The sequence below is a fragment of the Cajanus cajan genome, chromosome 2 (assembly GCF_000230855.2).
Source record: "Cajanus cajan strain Asha chromosome 2, NIPB_CcT2T_4, whole genome shotgun sequence".
Taxonomy (NCBI): Eukaryota; Viridiplantae; Streptophyta; class Magnoliopsida; order Fabales; family Fabaceae; genus Cajanus; species Cajanus cajan.
In genome coordinates, this window is record NC_138518.1 from 69,852,074 (window position 1) to 69,871,833 (window position 19,760).

At 39.2% G+C, this 19,760-nt stretch overlaps 2 protein-coding genes across 4 annotated transcripts; both read right to left on the reverse strand.

The window, feature by feature from the left end:
• Positions 1–11,282: 11,282 nt before the first annotated feature.
• LOC109804919 (purple acid phosphatase 3) lies at positions 11,283–14,790 on the reverse strand. Of its 2 annotated transcripts, none has more exons than XM_020366840.3 (8): positions 14,484–14,790; positions 13,032–13,188; positions 12,752–12,859; positions 12,437–12,564; positions 12,069–12,197; positions 11,915–11,982; positions 11,542–11,746; positions 11,283–11,465 (listed from the first exon to the last, which is right to left on the reverse strand). In XM_020366840.3, exons 1-8 carry the CDS (start codon positions 14,670–14,672, stop codon positions 11,373–11,375), a joined length of 1,077 nt encoding a protein of 358 aa, XP_020222429.1. In that variant the 5' UTR covers positions 14,673–14,790; the 3' UTR covers positions 11,283–11,372. The 2 variants fall into 2 exon arrangements, with proteins under 2 accessions (XP_020222429.1, XP_020222430.1); XM_020366841.3 differs by having other exon boundaries at positions 11,546–11,746; positions 14,484–14,786.
• A 1,895-nt stretch (positions 14,791–16,685) lies between these two features.
• On the reverse strand, positions 16,686–19,428 carry GGR (geranylgeranyl reductase). Of its 2 annotated transcripts, none has more exons than XM_083068869.1 (3): positions 19,267–19,428; positions 18,441–18,821; positions 16,686–17,646 (listed from the first exon to the last, which is right to left on the reverse strand). In XM_083068869.1, the coding sequence occupies exons 2-3, from the start codon at positions 18,801–18,803 to the stop codon at positions 16,984–16,986; spliced, it is 1,026 nt and encodes a 341-aa protein (XP_082924995.1). In that variant the 5' UTR covers positions 18,804–18,821; positions 19,267–19,428; the 3' UTR covers positions 16,686–16,983. The 2 variants fall into 2 exon arrangements, with proteins under 2 accessions (XP_082924995.1, XP_082924996.1); XM_083068870.1 differs by lacking the exon at positions 19,267–19,428 and adding an exon at positions 19,093–19,251.
• Between the last annotated feature and the right edge of the window lie 332 nt (positions 19,429–19,760).

Sequence of the window (19,760 nt, forward strand, 5' to 3'; positions counted from 1 at the left end):
TATTTGATCTTAAGCAGCAACGAGAGGAGTCATTGAAGGATTTTCTGCAGAGATTCAATGAGGTTGCTCTAAGGATAGCATCGTTGGATGAGAGAATGGCGGTCATCGCGTTTCAGAAAGGTTTGAGGTCCGAGCCTTCGACATTGCACTTGAAAGGGCGAATTGCCAAACAATGTCGGAGGTGAGAGCTTTCGCCTTGAGCCACATCAAGACGGAGGAGAACCAGATCAGTAAAAGGGCAGCTGAGAACCGAGAAGCCGGGGGCAGCAATAAGGAGGGGAACAAGCATCTCTGACCGCGACCAGACTGGAGCAAACGACGTGACCGGTACAACGTGAAGGACGACAATTATAGGCAGGCCGATCACGGTGGTCGGTCAAGGGGCGAGTGGACGCGCAGAAATGAAGAAGAGAAGTTTACTCCACTCACTGTACCTAGGCGACAGATACTCCACGATGTCAATAGCGCATCGTTGTTTGAGTTCCCGGCGGCGACGGAGCGTCAGTTGGGCCCTTTCAAAACCGATTGGTGTGAGTTCCATAGGACTCACGGGCACTCAACTGAAAATTGTTTTGTTTTGGGAAGACAGATCGAGCGCTTGATCAAGGAGGGACGACTGAAGGAGTTTGTGGCGAGAAAGCAGGAGGGAAGCTCGTCAGATAGGCGACCCAGGCGCACGCAAGATGACACCAGGAGGGATAGGCATAGAGAGAACTCCTCCCAGAGACGCGCCAGCGAAGGTGTCGGAAGCCCATCAGCAACCCATCCATGGGGATTTCAACACCATCGCAGGGGGCTTCGCCAGCGGGGGAACTACCTCGGCAGCCCGAAAGAGGTACACTCGGTCGGTGCTGACGGTGTCGAAATTCAGGCGACCATCTCAACCTGAGATTTCGTTCTCAGATGCGGATTACGAAGGAGTAGCCCCTCATGAGGATGACCCCGTCGTCGTATCGGCGATTGTCATGGGATACAATGTGAAGCGCGTGTTGATTGACCAGGGAAGTTCCGCGGACATTTTATTTTGGGAAACCTTTGAGGGGATGAAAATACCTAACGACCGACTAATTCCTTATGTAGGGACTCTAGTTGGTTTTGCAGGAGACCAGGTCATCGCAAGGGGATACGCCGATCTGGAGACGACCTTTGGCCAGGGAGCTCAGATGAAGACGGTGCTCGTTTGGTATTTGGTGGTCGATGCTCAGTCATCGTACAGTATACTGATCGGCAGGCCGACTCTGAACAAGCTGGGAGCGATAGTGTCTACTCCCCATCTGAAGGTAAAGTACTCGTTGCCGAGTGGTGTTGTGGGGGTTCTCAGGGTGGACCAGGAGGTTGCTCGGAAATGCTACGGGAATAGTTTAAAGGCGCGAAGGCGACTGTACACTAAGCGGGTAGAGAAGGAGGTCCATTCTGTCGAACTGGATCCTAGAATGGGTCAGTTCGACCACCGACCTGCCCCAGCAGAAGACGTCAAAGAAGTGGAGGTAATGGAGGGGAGAAACGTGAAGACAGGTACCTCTTTGACTCCCGAGGACGAAGAGAAATTGGTGAGGGTCCTAAAGGACAATGTGTCGACATTCGCATGGCATTCCAGCGACATGCCTGAAATTGATCCAAATTTCTTGTGCCACAAGCTGGCCATAGACCCTAGCGCGAAGGCAGTGATCTAGAAGAGAAGGAAGTTTGGCGAGGAAAAACGAAGGGCTATCGCGGAAGAGACGCAGAAGTTAGTAATGGCAGGACACGTCCGAGAAATCCAATATCCGACCTGGTTGGCAAACGTAGTCATGGTGCGCAAGAGCAGCGGGAAGTGGAGAATGTGTACGGACTTCACCGACCTTAACAAGGCCTGCCCAAAAGACTCGTACCCGCTACCGAACATAGACTGCCTGGTGGATGGGGCATAGGGATACGAGTTGCTAAGCTTCATGGATGCCTACTCGGGGTACAACCAAATCCGAATGCATCCCGCAGACGAGGACAAGACCGCTTTCATAGCCGATCAAGCCAATTTCTGATACAGGGTTATGCCGTTCGGTCTGAAGAACGCAGGGGCGACTTATCAGCGACTGATGGACAAAGTCCTTGTGAATCAACTAGGACGGAATGTGGAAGCTTACGTAGATGACATGGTGGTGAAGTCAGAAAGCGTCAGTCGACACTTTGGCGACTTGCAGGAATTGTTCGACACCATTGGCAAGTACCAACTCAAACTGAATCCTGAGAAGTACTCTTTCGGTGTCCAGGCGGGAAAGTTCCTCGGTTTCCTGCTGACTCACCGCGGCATTGAAGCGAACCCGGACAAGTGCTCGGCGAACATCAACATGAGGAGCCCATCTACGGTGAAAGAGGTACAGCAATTGACGGGAAGGATGGCTTCTCTCTCCCGATTTCTATCAAGAGCAGCGGATAAAGCGCTGCCTCTTTTTCAATGTTTGAGGAAGAACGACCGGTTCGCTTGGACGACCGAGTGTGAAGAAGCCTTCTCCGAGCTCAAGAAGTCATTGGCATCCTCGCCGATCCTGACAAAACCACGACTAGACATGCCCTTGTTGGTGTACATCTCGGCATCCGACCGAGCTGTCAGTTCAGTTCTGGTGCAAGAGCAAGAAGCTTCTCAAGTTCCTATTTACTTCGTAAGTAGGGTCTTGCAGGGAGCAGAGACAAGATATCAAAGAATCGAAAAGCTGGCCCTCGCGATACTGGGATCACTGCGAGGAAGTTGAGGCACTACTTCCAGAGTTACGAAATGACAATTCGTACTGATCACCCGATTCGACAAGTCTTGCAAAAACCCGATCTGGCTGGCAGAATGATGAAGTGGTCGGTCGAGTTATCAGAATTCTCTATCAAGTATGAGCCGAGAGGAGCAATCAAAGCTCAAGCATTAGCCGACTTCCTAATAGAATTGACCCCTCCGGCCAAGGAGAACACAGTCAGTGAAACCCAGTGGATTCTATCGGTTGATGGTGCTTCAAATCTAGGAGGAAGTGGAGCTGGAATTGTCTTGGAAGGCCCGGGGGGAATACTACTAGAGCAGTCAATGCGATTTGAGTTCCGAGCAAGCAATAACCAGGCCGAGTACGAGGCATTGTTGGCCGTCATGGCATTGGCGAAGGAAATGGGGGCGACGAGTTTATCAGCACGAAGTGACTCTCAATTGATCACGGGGCAGGTAGCAGGCACTTTCCAAGCAAAGGACCATCAATTGGCAAAGTACTTGGAAAAAGTCAAGCTCCTATCGGAAAATTTCCGGGAGTTCACACTTAACCACATACCCCGAGAGCAAAATTCGAGGGCCGATCTGCTCTCCAAGCTTGCTAGCACAAAAAAGCCGGGAGCCACCCGGTCGGTCATCCAAGAGACCTTAGCGCAACCAAGTATTAATGAACTACAGGGGAGTGTTCTTTTCATCCAAGAAGAGCTCAATTCATGGATGGGACCGTACATCACATACTTGACTCGGGGAGAATTGCCAGAGGACAAGAAGGAGGCGTCACTAATACAGAGGGAGTCAGCCAGGTTCGTAGTCATCAACGAGAGATTGTATCGAAGAGGTTTCAGCTCTCCCCTTCTAAGGTGTTTGACCACGTCACAAGCGCAGAGAGTGATGGACGAAGTACATAGCGGAATGTGTGGAAGCCATATTGGAGGACGAGCTCCGGTATACAAAGTGGCGAGGGCAGGCTACTTTTGGCCGAGTCTGAGAAATGACTGCGTCAATTGGGTTCAAAAATGTGATGGATGTCAAAGGCATGCAACACTGCACCACTCCCCAGCTGAACGACTCCACTCGATTTTGTCTCCTTGGCCATTCAACAAGTGGGGTATTGACATACTCGGTCCATTTCCGATTGCAGTGAGACAACTGAAGTTCTTGATAGTGGTTGTGGACTACTTCAGCAAATGGATCGAGGCGGAGCCAGTTGCAACCATCTCGGCAGAAAAGGTCAGAACTTTTCTTTGGAAGAATGTGGTGTGCAGGTATGGAGTCCCTCAAATGCTCGTTTCCGATAATGGGACACAATTTGCAAGCGCAAGAGTTCGAGATTTTTGTAAAAAGGTCGGCATCCAAATGACATTCACTTCCGTCGAACACCCACAGTCTAACGGTCAGGCGGAGTCGGCCAACAAGGTAATCCTTACAGGTTTGAAGAAGCGTGTGCAAGACTCAGGCACTTCATGGGTGGAAGAGCTTCCCCAAGTACTATGGTCGTATCACACGACTGTTCATTCAACGACCCAAGACACTCATTTCAATCTGGTATACGGAACCGACGCCATGATCCCGATCGAAATCGCAGAGCCTTCAGTGCGCACTACAGCTTTTTCTGAGGAAGAATCCGACCAGGGAAGACGAGTTGATTTGGACTTGATCTCAGAGACAAGAGAAAAGGCAAGGATAAATCAAGTAGCGGCCCAGAGAAGAGCAGCCTTCAAGTACAATACAAAGGTAAATCCAGTCGGTAGTTGGACGACTACTGTTGAGATTTCTGTTGAAGTACTTTTGTTATAATTGTAAATCAGTGTAATTCTATCAACGGTCTCAAACACGGCAAGTATACCGGCCGTTCAAGTAGTAAAAATATCGTATCCACAGGGATTAGAAGGTAATATAAGCATTTATTGACTATTCGTGACTAAAGAATAATTCCAATTTCATAGTTTGTGCAGTGAATTCAAAGTTGTGACTATTGGAATGAAAGCTGTAAATAAATATTTTTTTGTGAGTGGAAAAGGTAAGGAATGGTATTGTGGTATTGTGAGGTTGTGGGGGTCAGATTTCACCAAACGTAACACTAATGTATCCTTAATCTCTTGTTGAATTCATTGCTTAGTCAACCCATAAGTTTACTCAAACCTAATCCCTTAGAGAAAGAGCCTAGGTGCGGATATTGAATATCAATCCCTTGAGTACCCAATATCTACACCCGCATTACGGGCTAGGGTTTAAGACTACTAATGGGTCAAGCTCTATCCCTAGATACAATCACCACTAGGCATATGTTTCAGAACTAGTTTCAAAGGTTATTTTCCAATACCCATGGAACCTTAAATCATGCAAAGGGTGATCAATCCAAAGCAAGCATTAAGAATAGAAACAAACACAACAAAGAATAAAACAACATGTATATATATCATTAAAATCGTAAAGATTACAATAGAGTACGTTGGTTACATCTAACCCCACAAAATGGGTGAAACCACTCAACAAAGAGGGCAAATACAAAATAGAGATGAAAGGAGGATGAAGAACCGAAGGAAAGATCCGCACACGGACGATCCCAAGCCCTGGGAATCCCTTCCGCAGCTCCTGGAGACGCCCAATGTGAGAATGGAGAGAAAGATCCCCGAAAATGGCTTCAAATACGAGCCTGGGAGATCAGATTAGGGTTCCGCGCCCGGCGCACAATTCTTCGCGCCCGACGCAAGTTCTTCCAGAGGAGTCAAGCACTCTCTGTCTCAACACAAGCCCGGCGCAATTCCTTTTGCGCCCGGCTTAATTCCTTTTGCGCCCGGCTCAATTCCTTTTGCGCCCGACGCAATATAACTGGCAGAGATGAAATACTCTATTTTTGTCACGCCCAGCGCGGGTTATATTGAGCCCGGCGCAGAACCTCTTCTCTGCTCCTTAGCTTCTTAGGTTTCCAATCCTAAAAGTCTTCAATCCTCAAGTCACTAGCTCAATACCTGCACAAAAAAATGAGGTGTATTAAGGTATTGTTAGCTGAATTTGGGTTAGTTATATCTGCACACAAAATGAACCAAAAAGAGAACAATTATATTGCAATGGTTCAGAGGATGAGTGGAATTTGTTCAATAAGTCTCATCCAAAAAGAGGTAAAATTGAGACTTAACAACTACCTCCAACAAGATTCAATTTATAACTTAGACAAGTTTTTGTTACTATTCAAGTCGGCATGTGGACGACTAGTTCCATCAAGATTCAATTTTTAGACAAATCTTTACCATTATTCAAGTCGGTAGTTGGACGACTACCTCCAACAAGATTCAATTTATAACTTAGACAAGTTTTTGTTACTATTCAAGTCGGCATGTGGACGACTAGTTCCATTAAGATTCAATTTTTAGACAAATTTTTACCATTATTCAAGTCGGCATGTGGACGACTCGTTCCATCAAGATTCAATTTTTAAACTTTAGACAAATTTTTACAATTATTCAAATCGGCATGTGGACGACTAGTTCCATCATTTTCATTTTTAACTTAGATAAATTGTGGCATTTTCCTAGTCGGTATTTGGACGACTAGATGCTTTGAGATTCATTTTTAACTTAGAAAAATTGTGGCATCTTTCTAGTCGGTATGTGGACGACTGGATGCTTTGATATTCATTTTTAACTTAGAAAAAATTGTGGCATCTCCTAGTCGGTATTTGGACGACTAGATGCTTTGATATTCATTTTTAACTTAGAAAATTTTTTGGCATCTTTCTAGTCGGTATGTGGACGATTGGATGCTTTGATATTCATTTTTAACTTAGATAAATTGTGGCATTTTTCTAGTCGGTATTTGGACGACTAGATGCTTTGATATTCATTTTTAACTTAGAAAAATTGTGGCATTCTCTTAGTCGGTATTTGGACGACTAGAAGCTTTGATATTCATTTTTAACTTAGAAATTTTTTTGGCATCTTTCTAGTTGGTATGTGGACGATTGGATGCTTTGATATTCATTTTTAACTTAGAAAAAATTGTGGCATTTCTGGTCGGTATTTGGACGACTAGTTACATTGAAATTCAATTTTTAACTTAGAAAAAATTGTGGCATTTCTGGTCGGTATTTGGCCGACTAGTTACATTGAGATTCAATTTTTAGACAAATAAAAATTCCCCGTTCGTTAGGGTCGGAATTAGGACGACACGTTCTGCAACACTACAATTTATATATATAACTTGTAAGAACGAGTATATAAGAACAACCAGCCGTGAAGTTATGTGAAAGAAAAAGATACTTCATAAGAGTTTTCAATAGAAATTCAGTAGAGTTTTAAAAGGACAACAAGGCAAGAGTTACAAAATATGGAAGTCGGATAATATTGCAGAAATAAGACTCAGTCGTCCTCGGGGGGATCTACGAGTTGTCCATCTATGATCTCATTGAAATAGCCAACGCCTTCAAGGTCAACATTAGCATGCAAAAACTTCACTTAGGCAACGGCAACATCGAAGCCTTGGGTAAACTTCTTCAATGAGTCCATTTTGATGGTATGTATGCCAGTTTGTAACTCCTCGACCTCTGCCTTCAAGTTTGCAATGTCATTTTCAAAAACTTGAGCAGCATCGGCATGCTTGTCACGCGCTAGGCGAGCATCCTCCAGCTCTTTCATCATTACAACTTTCTCTACAGCCCAAGCTTGTTTCTCATCTTCAAAGACACGACGGCCTTCCAGTAATTTATCTCGCTCAGTGGAGACCCACTTACACTCAGCTTTGCTCTTAGTCAAACTATCTTCCAAGGATGCAATCTTCTTCCCCTGCAACTTAGTCTCTCTCACTAAGCCACGAATGTTGTCTTCATTGATAAACGAGAGCGCCGAGAGGCGATTTGTAAGAGATTCGACGCCCTTGGCGATAGTGAAAGCACTCATCTTCTCCAAATCGCCTCGGTCCCCCTCTAGCAAGTCGGTTCCACGAATGTGAGCGCTATGGTTAAACTTCTCATCCCAGAAAGAAGCCACGTTGCTACGGTCGGCTCCGTGGTCCACTGGCTCCCAGTTCTCGCCGAGGCACGCGCTCAGGGTTCTCTCGGCAGATTGAACCTCCGTGTCGCCTTTGTCCATCTCGGTGACCATGACCGTGTCCAAATTAACCACCGATACAGACTTGTCGGTTTCGCGACGATGCTTCTGCGGGGTCCCACCAATGGATTTTGACTTCACCACTGGACTCCTGGTTTCCGCGACCTTCTCGGTAGCCGACTCACCCACTACGGCAGCTTCAGAAATCTTTTGTTGTTTCCATAGCCTCATCATTTCTCGGTTGCTCATGCTAGCCATTCTCGCTGCAAAAATTACATCAACAAGTTAGCCTAAGAAGAAGACATCAACAAGTTAGCCTAAGAAGAAGACATCAACAAGGAAAGGAAGTTCATGGTGTTCAAACAGTAATATACCTATATATATTTTCAATTCTTGCGCCCTATTCTCTAGGTCTAGGAGTTTCCCAGTATTGAATACGATTTTCAAATCTTCGATTTTCTTAATGTCAATCCGATCACTCTCGGAGAGCCTCTCGAAATCTAGCCCACCAAATGCTATCGTGTTCTGGTTCTAGTACAAAGGAAACCCCTCTAACACATTTTCGTGACCAGGTAAACTACGAATTCGGAAAAATGATCTTTTGAAGTCCTTATAGGACGACTGGAACAATGACAATAAACCCCGACCTGAGACCCCACTAAGAGACACCCAGCTACTACGTTTGCTAGTCCTACTCTCAAAGAAATAGAAGAACTTATCCACAGTCGGGGTTATGCCGAGCCCAGTACACAAGATTTCAAAACCTCGCACAAAAGCCCAACTATTTGGGTGCAGTTGGGTCGGGGCAACACCTAAGGATCCAAGTACCCCCTTTTCACACTCGGTAAGGGGCCATCTCACCCTAATCTTAGAAATAAGGGTGGTATAACAAAAAGTGAACTTTTCAGTTGAGGATGAACTAAGACATACTGGCTCCCTATCAACGCAAGGTTCACACAGAACCAGTTCATCCCCATCACTGCAAACAACATAGTCTCTACAAAAGCTATCCATGGCTTCCCAGGAATTTATCAAAGATTCACTTTTCAGTGCGTCACCCTTAACCCATTTGTATAACTCCCCATAACCCACGACGGCCATTGCGAATATAATCTTAGATTAACCTAAAAGCTCAAAGGTTTGCAAGAAAAATCACTAAGAAGAATGAAATAAATACGCGTACCTAAGGGGTTCTCACACAACTTCACCCACTAAAAATAGTTAAAAACCACCGTGGACCACCGTAACTCAGAATGGAGAAGCCGAGCCACCACCGGAGAAGAAAAACGCGCGACGAAGAAGAAGCAAATGAGTTAAAAAAATGGGTAGCCCCCCTATTTATGGAGGTGAAAGGTCGCGCGTGAGGGGGGGCGCCCAAAAGTCACAACGCGCGTGGGACGTTATGACCCCAGCCAAAGGGGGCCCCACATTAATAACCCTCACAACAGAAGCTGCCACGTGGCATCATCATTACACACATCCCTATAACGCCGTATTTGTAATAAATACACGTCCCTGCCTAAGTAAGGGGAAGTGGCACGTCCCATCGACTCCCAGGAAATCATGATGCTTACAAACGTGTCGGTCAATCTCCGACGCCTTCTCTCGGTTTACTGCCTGGGTGATTCAAAGAAGGGGATCGCTTTAGCCTTTTCGCCTCATAGGTTCAAGGCTGGAAGGCAAGTGTAACGTATCGGTCAATCTCCGACGCCCTCTCTCGGTTTACTACCTGGGTGATTCAAAGAAGGGGATCGCTTTAGCCTTTTCGCCTCATAGGCTCAAGGCTGGAAGGCAAGTGTAACGTATCAGTCATTCTTCGACGCCCTCTCTCGGTTTACTGCCTGGGTGATTCAAAGAAGGGGATTGCTTTAGCCTTTTCGCCTCATAGGCTCAAGGCTGGAAGGCAAGTGTAACGTAGCGGTCATTCTCCGACTAACGGGTTTCGATCCTACATCCTCCCTAGTGGTAAGCCGACTTGGCTCTCGGTCGGCTCTTTCTTGATTGGTCACTCGGTTAACACCCGAGTGGAGGCTCGCCGCAAATTAGCTCGACCATAACCCGACTACCCCCTCGACCATAATCCGACTACCAACTCGGCCAAAATCTGATCTGACCCCTCTACATGGGTGCACTCGGTCAGAATCCGACTTGTGTGCTCCAACTCGGCCGCCAAAATCCGATCTGACCCTCTCACATAGATAATGGTCCGATATCAGGGACAAAATCTCATCTTTAATGACAAAGTATTCTCTAGGTTAGACGGTTGAAGAAATCCCTACATTCTCGGGGCCCAGGAGGCCCATCAGCAAGAAACGATAAAGCCAAAAACCCTAGAATTGAGAAGGCAGATTACACTTTTGAATGCTTTGGCTCTAAGGCACGATCTAGGAAAAAACCCTAGTCCACCCTTTGACCGGAACAATAAGTATATGCCACATCGTAATATCACATTCTAATTAGTTGATTAAATAATTATATATTTCAAATTAATTGATATTATTAATATAACTGATTCAAGTTCTTAATAAATTCAAATTAAGAAATATCTCACAATTATATAATCGGTAATTTAATATACACACAAAGAATGTTACTTAGACAAATGTCAGGTGAGAGCACCTCAATTTTTTTCTCACTAAAATATACATATTTTTATTTTTTTATTCATAAAAATATATACTTATATTAATTAACGTAATTGTTATTAATATGATTTTTATAATTTGAATATTCAAATTAATAAATAAAATACTTTCTGATTCAAATTGATTTATAATATAAAAATATATTCTAATTTAAATTCATAGCATAATTAAATTAAAAAATCTCGCATAGTTTGAGTTTCATCAACTAAAAATTATCTGATCAATTCAACTATAAAAGTACCTTTTATACATCGTTGTTTTTATTTTATGGTTTCTTTTTAAATTAGTAAACTATTAACATCTTTTCAATTCTTTTTTTATCAGGTTTTAATAGAAGATTTAACATAATAAAACACACAAATTCATTGATTTTTTTAATTCTTTATCTAATGTAAGGTCATATCTATTTGAATGCTTTTCTACATGTTTTGTCTAATATTTGATATTAAAATTTTGCGTACTGACATCATTTTAAAATTAATTTCTTCAGTTTCAACTATTATATAAAAAATAAACATATAAAAATTAAAGGAGACGTTTTACAAAATAATATACGAGGAATTCTACTACTACAGACCGATGGAGTAGTCGACAATTAATATTACCAAACAACTTAAAATTTAATCTGATACTTCTACAATAATAGTTTTCTCTAAAAGTTACAATTATTTTGCTAAATAGACGAAATTGAAATATTTTGTTATTGAAAAAGTACAGAAATATGGTCATAAAGACATTATTAGCATCGACGTTATAGTTGTTGACTGTTTGAGAAAGGAGTTACCGCCCAACATCCTTTAATGGACATGTTGTTTATTAATTTTTCTATAACTTTTAAATTAAAATTTAATTAATAACTTAATATATTAATTTATTTAAAGCTATATAATTAACTTATTATTATGTTTTAAAAGTGAACAAGTTTTTCATGAATTTAAATTGAATTCTAACTTTCCTAATTCACGCCACCTTATTCCCATTTCTTGCCGCAGACCCTGTTAATTTCGTCACTATTGGGCCTTCGACTTCGAGATTAGGTCCAAGTCCTTGAGCCTGCAAGGTACAATTTGTGAGACAAAAACATTTCAAACAACGCATGCATCTATCATTATTCGTTACATATACATACACACATTTCAAACTTGGAGGTGTTCCATTGGTGCATGACATTGCCGAAGACATCATAGAAAGCTATTTGAAGCTGAATTTGAGAAATGTGTACGGACATGAATCCTTGGCCATCGTAGTAAAACTTCATCTCCTCTCCTTTTCTTCCTTTCTCATCACCTCTCCATGCCCTCGATCCACCACCACTTGTCAAAAATTCAATTGAACTGCATCCATTTTTTTTTTTTTTTTTTTACTTTTATACATTGCTTTCACATAAAGTAGGGGCTTATGTAACTATCCCTTATATTCTACCATGCGTCCTTAAGTTTTGCATGCATGTATAAGATATTTGAAAATGATTAATATCAAACATACATGGGGAAGTTGTTTACCTGTCAAGGCTACTTATATGTTCCAAGCAATGGTCGTGTCCGTTTATGTACAAATCAACATTATTTGCCTGCAAATTTTCTTTGGTCTTTATCTTTTAATTTTTAAATTTTTATCAGTCAATTATTAAAAAAATTGAATAATTAAGTGAAATACCTGAAGAACTGGGAGAAGATGTATTAAAAGTTCTTGGGTGTCTCCATGATGTCCAACGCTTTTGATTGTATGATGCCCAATCACTACCTTCCAGGTCGCTGTTGATTGTCTTAATGCTAAATCCACGTCCTTTTCAAATCCAATGTCAAATATAAATAAAACGATTTCCCTTCGCTTGAATAATAAAAATTAAAGTATAAAAGTGTACATCCACACACAAAAAAGACAAAATAACAACTAAGAAAATATCATCATTTAAAATTTCCCCTCAATTGTCATTTTTTTTAATAGAGAAACAAACTTAAAGGGAAAAATATATAAAAGCAAGGTGATTTAAACTTTCTCTCAATTATTCATTATAAAATTACCCGGAGAAGTTTAGAAATGTAACGCTTCCTGGGTAATACGCCTCTCCAATCATAGCTATGGCCTTTTGTGTCAATGAAGTATTTTTTGACAAAAGGAGTTGTGTCTACGAAAACCAAGTCTACATTTTCTGCCACCAAATAAAGCATAATTGTCTCAATAGCTTTTAATTTTAACGGGCGAATATAATAAATCTCTACTGGGTAATTGAAATTCTAATAAAGTCCTTATCTTTCTGAAAAATGAAATAACAATATTTTTTTTTCTCATGACTGAAAAATATGAACATTCTAACATTAAAAGGGTTTGATGATTACCTGAATTAACAACATATGATCTGAAGCAAACCCATCGATTGTCCCTATATCCAAGGACAGGGCTTATTTGTGCCATGGCATTTCCCCTGTAGTCATGATTTCCCAAAACTTCACAAAAACAAGAGTTAAACGAAAAAAAAGGAGTATTAACTATATATGTTTATAATCAATTTCAAGAAAGAGATACCTGTGATTTTGATTTTAATTTTCTTTTACTCTTTAGCTTCCCGTGTTTCATAATCTCTAAAATTATAAAGTCCTTTTTAAAAGCGTTTCTTACCATTGTACCATTTCTTCTGCGAGCTAGGTGCTGTGTAGATGTTGGTGAATGATTCTTCAAAGGCTGGATCATACACTCCGGTTAATCCATTGTCGTAGAAGTTATCTCCCGTTGAGATCACAAAATCAATCTCCATTTTCTCTCCAATTACACCCATCTGAAGAATATTAAAAATGTAATTGAGCTGTATATAAAATATTTTTTGGATCATCATGAAAGAAAAAAGTAATCAAATGATATGTGTGTTTTTTTTTGTTCGTCCCTGAAGTATTCATCACCGATAGCAGTGATTAATCTCCTCGCTACGTTGGAGGCACCTCAAAGAGTGGGATAGCTAGTCCCAAGATTTAACGCGGCTGCATACACAAAACAGGATTCGAACCCTGACTTTATGTATTTTTTTGAAGGCAATCAAAAAATTATTTATACAATTCTTATTCTCCGAGCGTAAGCAATATCTAATATTTTATATCTTTTATTCGTATTAATATGTAGTTGATTGAAGTGTTATAAAAATATAACTTTTTCATCGAACAACAATTGATAATTGGATTAACAAACATAATGAGTTTTATTTATCCTAATGATGTGTTTTTCATATGCATGATTAAAATTTTATACTTTTTATTAACATGTTTAAAAAACTCAACTATAATTGTTGATATAGACAAATTGAATTTTTTTTAGTGTGAAAATGATAATATTAAGTGTCTAATTAAGTTAAGTGTATCTTACAAGATGGACATTTTTTCTCTCTATAAATAAATATTAAAAAATGAGAAAAAAAAATTATTTTAAGAAGATTAAAAATTGGTTTTCCTAAGTACATTTCTTTGATTTAAATATTTTTCTCATTTTTTATTTATTCAAATAAAGAATAAAAGAAAAGTTGACATAAAAAATATAGAAACCATTTTTATTTTCATAAGTTATGAAAATGTTGTATATTTTTATTTTATTTATTTTTTCTAAATATTAAAAAATTATATTATTTTAACAACAAAATGAAAATAAAAATAGAGTGAGATTTTTTTAATTATTTTTAAAAATAAAATTTATTTTCGAACAAGAATTAGAATTCTTTGGAAAAGTGACATGTGACTCCATTAAATTTGATGTCTTGCTCTTGCAGTTGCAGCAACAATGACACCTGGTGGATGAGATACAAGGAACGGAAAAAACCCTTTCATGTTAAAAATAATTATTAAAATAAATAAATAATCATACTATTTTAAGAATGTAATTCAATCTAATATATCCATTCATTTCTATAAAATAACTATTTTAATTTTAATAATATATTTAAAATAATTTAATTAGTTACTCTCACGGTCTCACCTCAATTTAAAATTCACCTGATTTTGATAATAATAAAAAGCAACAACATTCTCTCGTAGGAGAATGAAAGTGTTTGCAGCTTTCTGCAAAGGAAATGAATAAAGTTGTTAATACCTGAAAAGCGACTAGAGATTGGTTATCGGCTCCATTTCTACCCCAATCTCCAATCACCAAGAACCTTAAAGACCCATCTGCTTTGGGTGCATGTTGGAGTTTCTTAAGCTTTGCTTTGGAAGAAACAAAACAGAGTGTGAGAATCGCAACCATAAGAAGGAGGACACAACTGCTTCTGTTCCTGCCCATGATTATGCTCTTGCTCTTGCACTAGAAAGGTCTCATAGTTTGAGTAATGTTAACTAGATGCGTGAGTTTAGGTGAAATATCAAATCACTCTTTCCACTCATGTCGTGCTTTTGACATGCAACTTCAGGCCATATTAATGATTTAGTAAGTGCCCGGCTAATATGATTAATCAAGTTATCCCCTTTTTTTAGCAAAGGCAAATCATTTCATAAAAAATAGTAAAACAAATTTAGACCATAAACTATAAGATAACAAGTTGTCACAATTTACTTCTATAAGTCATAGGATTAAAGGAATGTTACATTTAAATAACCCCTTATATATTTAAAATTATATCTTAATTTTAATTATATTGTAAAACTTGTATTTTAAATAATTATGAAAACTAATTCCGATATGCGCTTTTAAAATTATAAAATATATGCATCTTAATTACCAGAACTTGTTGGTATTATTATTATTATAAAAATAAACTGTAAACACATAACAATTTTTATTCTATTTTTGTTTGGCCTATTGGCCTTTATTATAAGCATTTGTACATGTTTATATGTACGAGACAGTAACCAAATGAAAAGGTTGAAATAAGATGCCATATTAATGATATTAAAAAGATAAAAAGTGTAATAAGACGTATACAAGTAAAAGGAGTATTGTAAAAGTAAATAATAATAATAATATTCACAAACGAATGAAACACAAGTAATTTATTTAAAACCCATAATATTATAAGAATACGGAAGAGATTATGAATGAAAAATTACTTGAAATAGGGAGCATTTTCTTTTAAAAGATATAAAAAAACTACCTAAGCAGTAACGTGAGAGAGAGAAATCCTCAGCACGCGTGCAACATGGATGATCATGGGCTCATGGAGGTTCAATATATTCTCTATTTTTTTACTAAAGAAAATGGTGAATTCGTGAATTTTTAAAGTCTCCTCCTCTCTCCATGGGCTAAAGCTAGATCCACATTTTTTGCTGAAAGGTTGCTGCCCTTTCCTGCAGGTGCAGGTTGGTGGTTATGCTGTAAGAGCATGCAACTCCTCTTCTACTTACGTTCATGGGTCTTATTCTCATCCACCATGAACATGTCTTGTGTTGGTCCATTAAAAGAAATGTACTGTACGTGATTTATTGCATGGGTCTTCAATTGATGTGCAACACTCAATACATTCAAATTCTACGGATTGAGTTGAGATAGATTTATGTACTTTTTTTTTCTTTTTTTTTATTAAATTCAAATGAATCAATCCGACCAGGAATGAGTTCGATCTCAAGGTCTTACCATTTAAATTTTTTGAACTTTTTCTAAAAATAAACTAATTTTTATATTTATAAATAATATTTCTCCTTTCAAACTGCCTAGTCGCTTGTCGTGCACCCAAATTTCATGGGGGTGATGCTTATTACATCCATTTCAGCTTATAGCAGATCAATATCTTCCTTTTACTAATGAACTATTCGATATGAGTGAGTAGCTTTAAAGGCTAGCTGACTCAAATTTACACATTCTTGGGCCACTAGCTTTTGCATCAACTGAATGTGTGTTTCTTACGGTCATAGCGTATCCTGCCTCAAGAAATTGCACTATGCACTTGTTAATCATATTCGTTAATCCTCTTAATAAAGTCAACTACAAGCTCGTCAACTTGCAGCTTGAGATTCATTATATTAGCTATTGTAATCCCTGGCTGTGGCATGTAGAAACAATCATGGAAACACCTTTCCATATATTCCCAATTTTGAACAAGTATGGTGTCAGGGAAGAATACCCAAGTAAAATTGTTCTTATTAAGGACAGAAGGAATATCTAAAGCTTATGATATTAATTATGGCTTCTTTTCCTGTGGCATCCCTACCATTGACAACTCCGTTCATGTGCAACATTTTTTTTTCTTTTTGAGAAAATGTACCCGAAAAATTTATGTGTTAAGAAATGTGTGAACTCCATTTCATTCGATAATCAACCAGGTACTTAGTATCTATCAAAACATATTTAACAAGAGTCTAATAGGAAAAAAATAATATCATCACATTAGTGATCTAGGATCTTGGAATGCTAACTTGGTATCACAAATGCTACAGGATGATACATATTTAATATATGGCTTTCTTTTTTCCACATTCTCGGGACTTCCTCGTCCCTGTGAATGATCAAAGATATCCAACCCAAAAAGGGGGAAGTCTAAATGCTGAGGTTGATTGTATACACCTGCAGTTTCGTGTTCTAACCTGTGTAAGTTCTCTATGCAATAAAATGATCGATTCTCGAGAAGTTTAGGTATAGATAGATACGTATCAAGAACCCATTATCCACTGGCATCATCAACACTGAAACTTCTATCAAATGCATAATCCACAAAACTGTAGAGAGGTAAGACTCGTTCCCCATACTTCTCAAATCCATCCAATTCTTCCTTGGCTTTTGCTCTGAGCTCTTCAGCTTTTTCTATTGCTTTCTCTACTCCATAAATCTCTGCATAACTCTTTCCCTTGCTTTTCCTGTCACCCCCATCAACATCAAATCTCTCTTCAATAATATCATCCACAAGTGCATACAATACTCCAACAGCTCTCCCATACCTCCTCAGTCTCTCTATCTCATCCTCTTCAGCTCCAGCCAACAAACCTCCACATACTGCAGAACACTCTCCCATTTCACCAAACTTTTTATCTTGTATAAATCCAACTGCATGGGGCCCACCTTCAAGGTCCAGGAACTGCCCTGCTGCCATTCCGGTGGAGCCAACAGAGCGGGCCATCTCAGCAATTACGCGAAGGAGGTAGGGCTCAGGTACAAGGTCAGATGGAGTGTGTGAAACAATGTGACGAAATCCAAGGGGAAAGAGGGCATCACCCGCAAGAATTGCCATGTCAACACCATAGATGGTGTGGTTTGAAGGGTGGCCACGGCGTGAGGGGGAGTCATCCATGCAGGGAAGATCATCATGAATCAATGAAGCGGCATGCACCTGATTGCAACTAAAATATACGATTAATAAATAATACACTTCTATAACCATGTTTGTTTAAAATATTCAGAAACACGTAGTTTAATATCATTATAGTTTTTTAGTTAAGTACACAACTCCATATCATTACTCGAGGAATCCCATAATGTATCCCATCAGGATTTCAAAACATGGATTCAGAAAATCTATTTTGTTCAAGAACAACGAAATTGAAAATAGAGGAATTGTTAACACCAAAGATTCTTAACAGTTCATGTTCATCTAAAGGTCAATTTAGGCACTATTTTAAGCAGTAAAGCTAGAAAAATATGGTATCCAAAACAATCATTTGCACCAGCAACACAACATCCCTACAACTAAACATGCAACTAATGTCATTCTAAAACTTAAAAAGAAAAAGGGAAGGAATTAGGATCAGGTTTATTTGACTGATAAAACTCTAGTAGCTCTAAAATAAGAGTTGGTTTAAATAAACTTCTTCATAAGCATATCAACTAAAATTAGCCTTTGCATAAGTTAAATATATATTTTTTTAAAACGTTGCTAAGAGAGAACTTCTATAAACTAGCTTTAATTGCATAAGTTCAAAAAATATATTTTTTAGAAAAGCTAGTATGATAAAACTTGTACAAATTAGTTTATACATATTAACTTATGAAAAAACTGTTAATTTTTTCTTTATTTTTTTCTCCTAGAAGTATTTATAGAGAGGTTTATCCTACCCTAAAAAGAAAATTGTGACAATAATAAACCTCTCTCTCTCAAATTTCTCGAGCCTTAAGATCAAGAATTACCATTTCAAGGGCACAGGCAGTGGGGAAGGCGGCAAGGCGGCTTCCCCCAAAGAGTTCACAAGCAGAGATGCACATGACAGGTGGGGCTCGCTTGGCACCTTTGGCAAGGACTGAATACCTCATAGCTTCATATATCTGCGGAGGAAACCGAACCGGAATAGCTTCATCCAACTTGTCATTGATCTGCACAATCAGTGAACCCCAATACGTCTTCAAATCAAAGTTAGCAGCTTTTGATCGAATGGAAGCCACAGAAGGAGAAGCAGCAGCTCCAGAGCAGCGAATGGGTAGCTTCAAGTTTGGGGCCTTTGGGAGGTGGTAGATGCGAGAAGAGGGCAATGTTGCAATTGCAAAAGGAGCCATCCGCAACCACTCTATCGTCTACATGAAAAGAGAACAGAGAAAGAAAACATGTTATTAAATGAATTCAATGTTATCTATCCCTAGCACCAATCTAAGCAAGGTATGGCTGTCTTTCACACTAGCAAATCGCATGGTGCTACTAGTAAGTACAGTAACCTTAATATCCACACAAACCAAATATATTCATTTCATCAAGCAAGTTCTGGGCTGAAACTTGTATAAACATTAAGCAAGGGACCATTCTAATTTAAGACTCAAACACAGAGTAAAGCACACCAATTTATACAACCTGCAAAACAACTCAAACTGAAAGAACAATGTCCCCGTGATCCATAATTTCCAATTTCAACCTCACAGAATCAATCATCTTCTGGGTCAAGCAATTCCATGATAAGCCAAATAGCAAAACACCCATTACCCAAAATAGTAAATTGCAGGAAATAAGGGAGAAATTTGTTTTTACCAATTATTGAATGGGGATTGTGGGCAGAGTGGAAGAGAAGAGTGAAGGTGTGAGTCAGATCCGGCAATTGGGGAGTTGAGGCGCACAAAGTGGATGAAAGTGATAAGGTTTGGTAGTAACTCATAAAGCGTGTTGCGACAAAATATTTAACGGAGTTTGCGAGAATCTTAAAACTCCTTTTCCAAGGATAACTATTAAGGTGGCTAGGCCACTACTATTTCATTACTGTTTCTTCCTTCTCCGTGGAATTACGGTATGTTTGGTAAGAAAGAAAAAAAAAATTACAGAGAAAAGAAAAAAAAAATATAAACACAACTATGTATTTTTTTTTTAGTTGAAGAGTAACTTATAAAAAACATCACAATTTTCTTTGTTTCATTTGCTTTCGATTTAAATTCATTCAAACCGGCCGGTTGGATCACCATTGAACCAATACCGTATTAGTGTTAGATTGCTTAAATGACACTAGACTAGTAGACCATACGAGTTTTATG

Bases quoted from the DNA above. Each gene is read 5' to 3' on its own strand.
- LOC109804919 (XM_020366840.3), bottom strand. From the start codon at position 14,672: ATGGGCAGGAACAGAAGCAGTTGTGTCCTCCTTCTTATGGTTGCGATT. The intron at 12,860-13,031 runs GTAAGAAACGCT...GTTTTTGTGAAG, and splicing joins GCAGAAGAAATGGTACAATG to TTTTGGGAAATCATGACTAC. The intron at 11,466-11,541 runs GTATGTATATGT...TGTACCTTGCAG, and splicing joins CCTCCAAGTTTGAAATGTGT to GCTCAAGGACTTGGACCTAA.
- GGR (XM_083068869.1), bottom strand. From the start codon at position 18,803: ATGGCTCCTTTTGCAATTGCAACATTGCCCTCTTCTCGCATCTACCAC. The intron at 17,647-18,440 runs GTAATTCTTGAT...AGTTGCAATCAG, and splicing joins CTGCCTGTGCCCTTGAAATG to GTGCATGCCGCTTCATTGAT.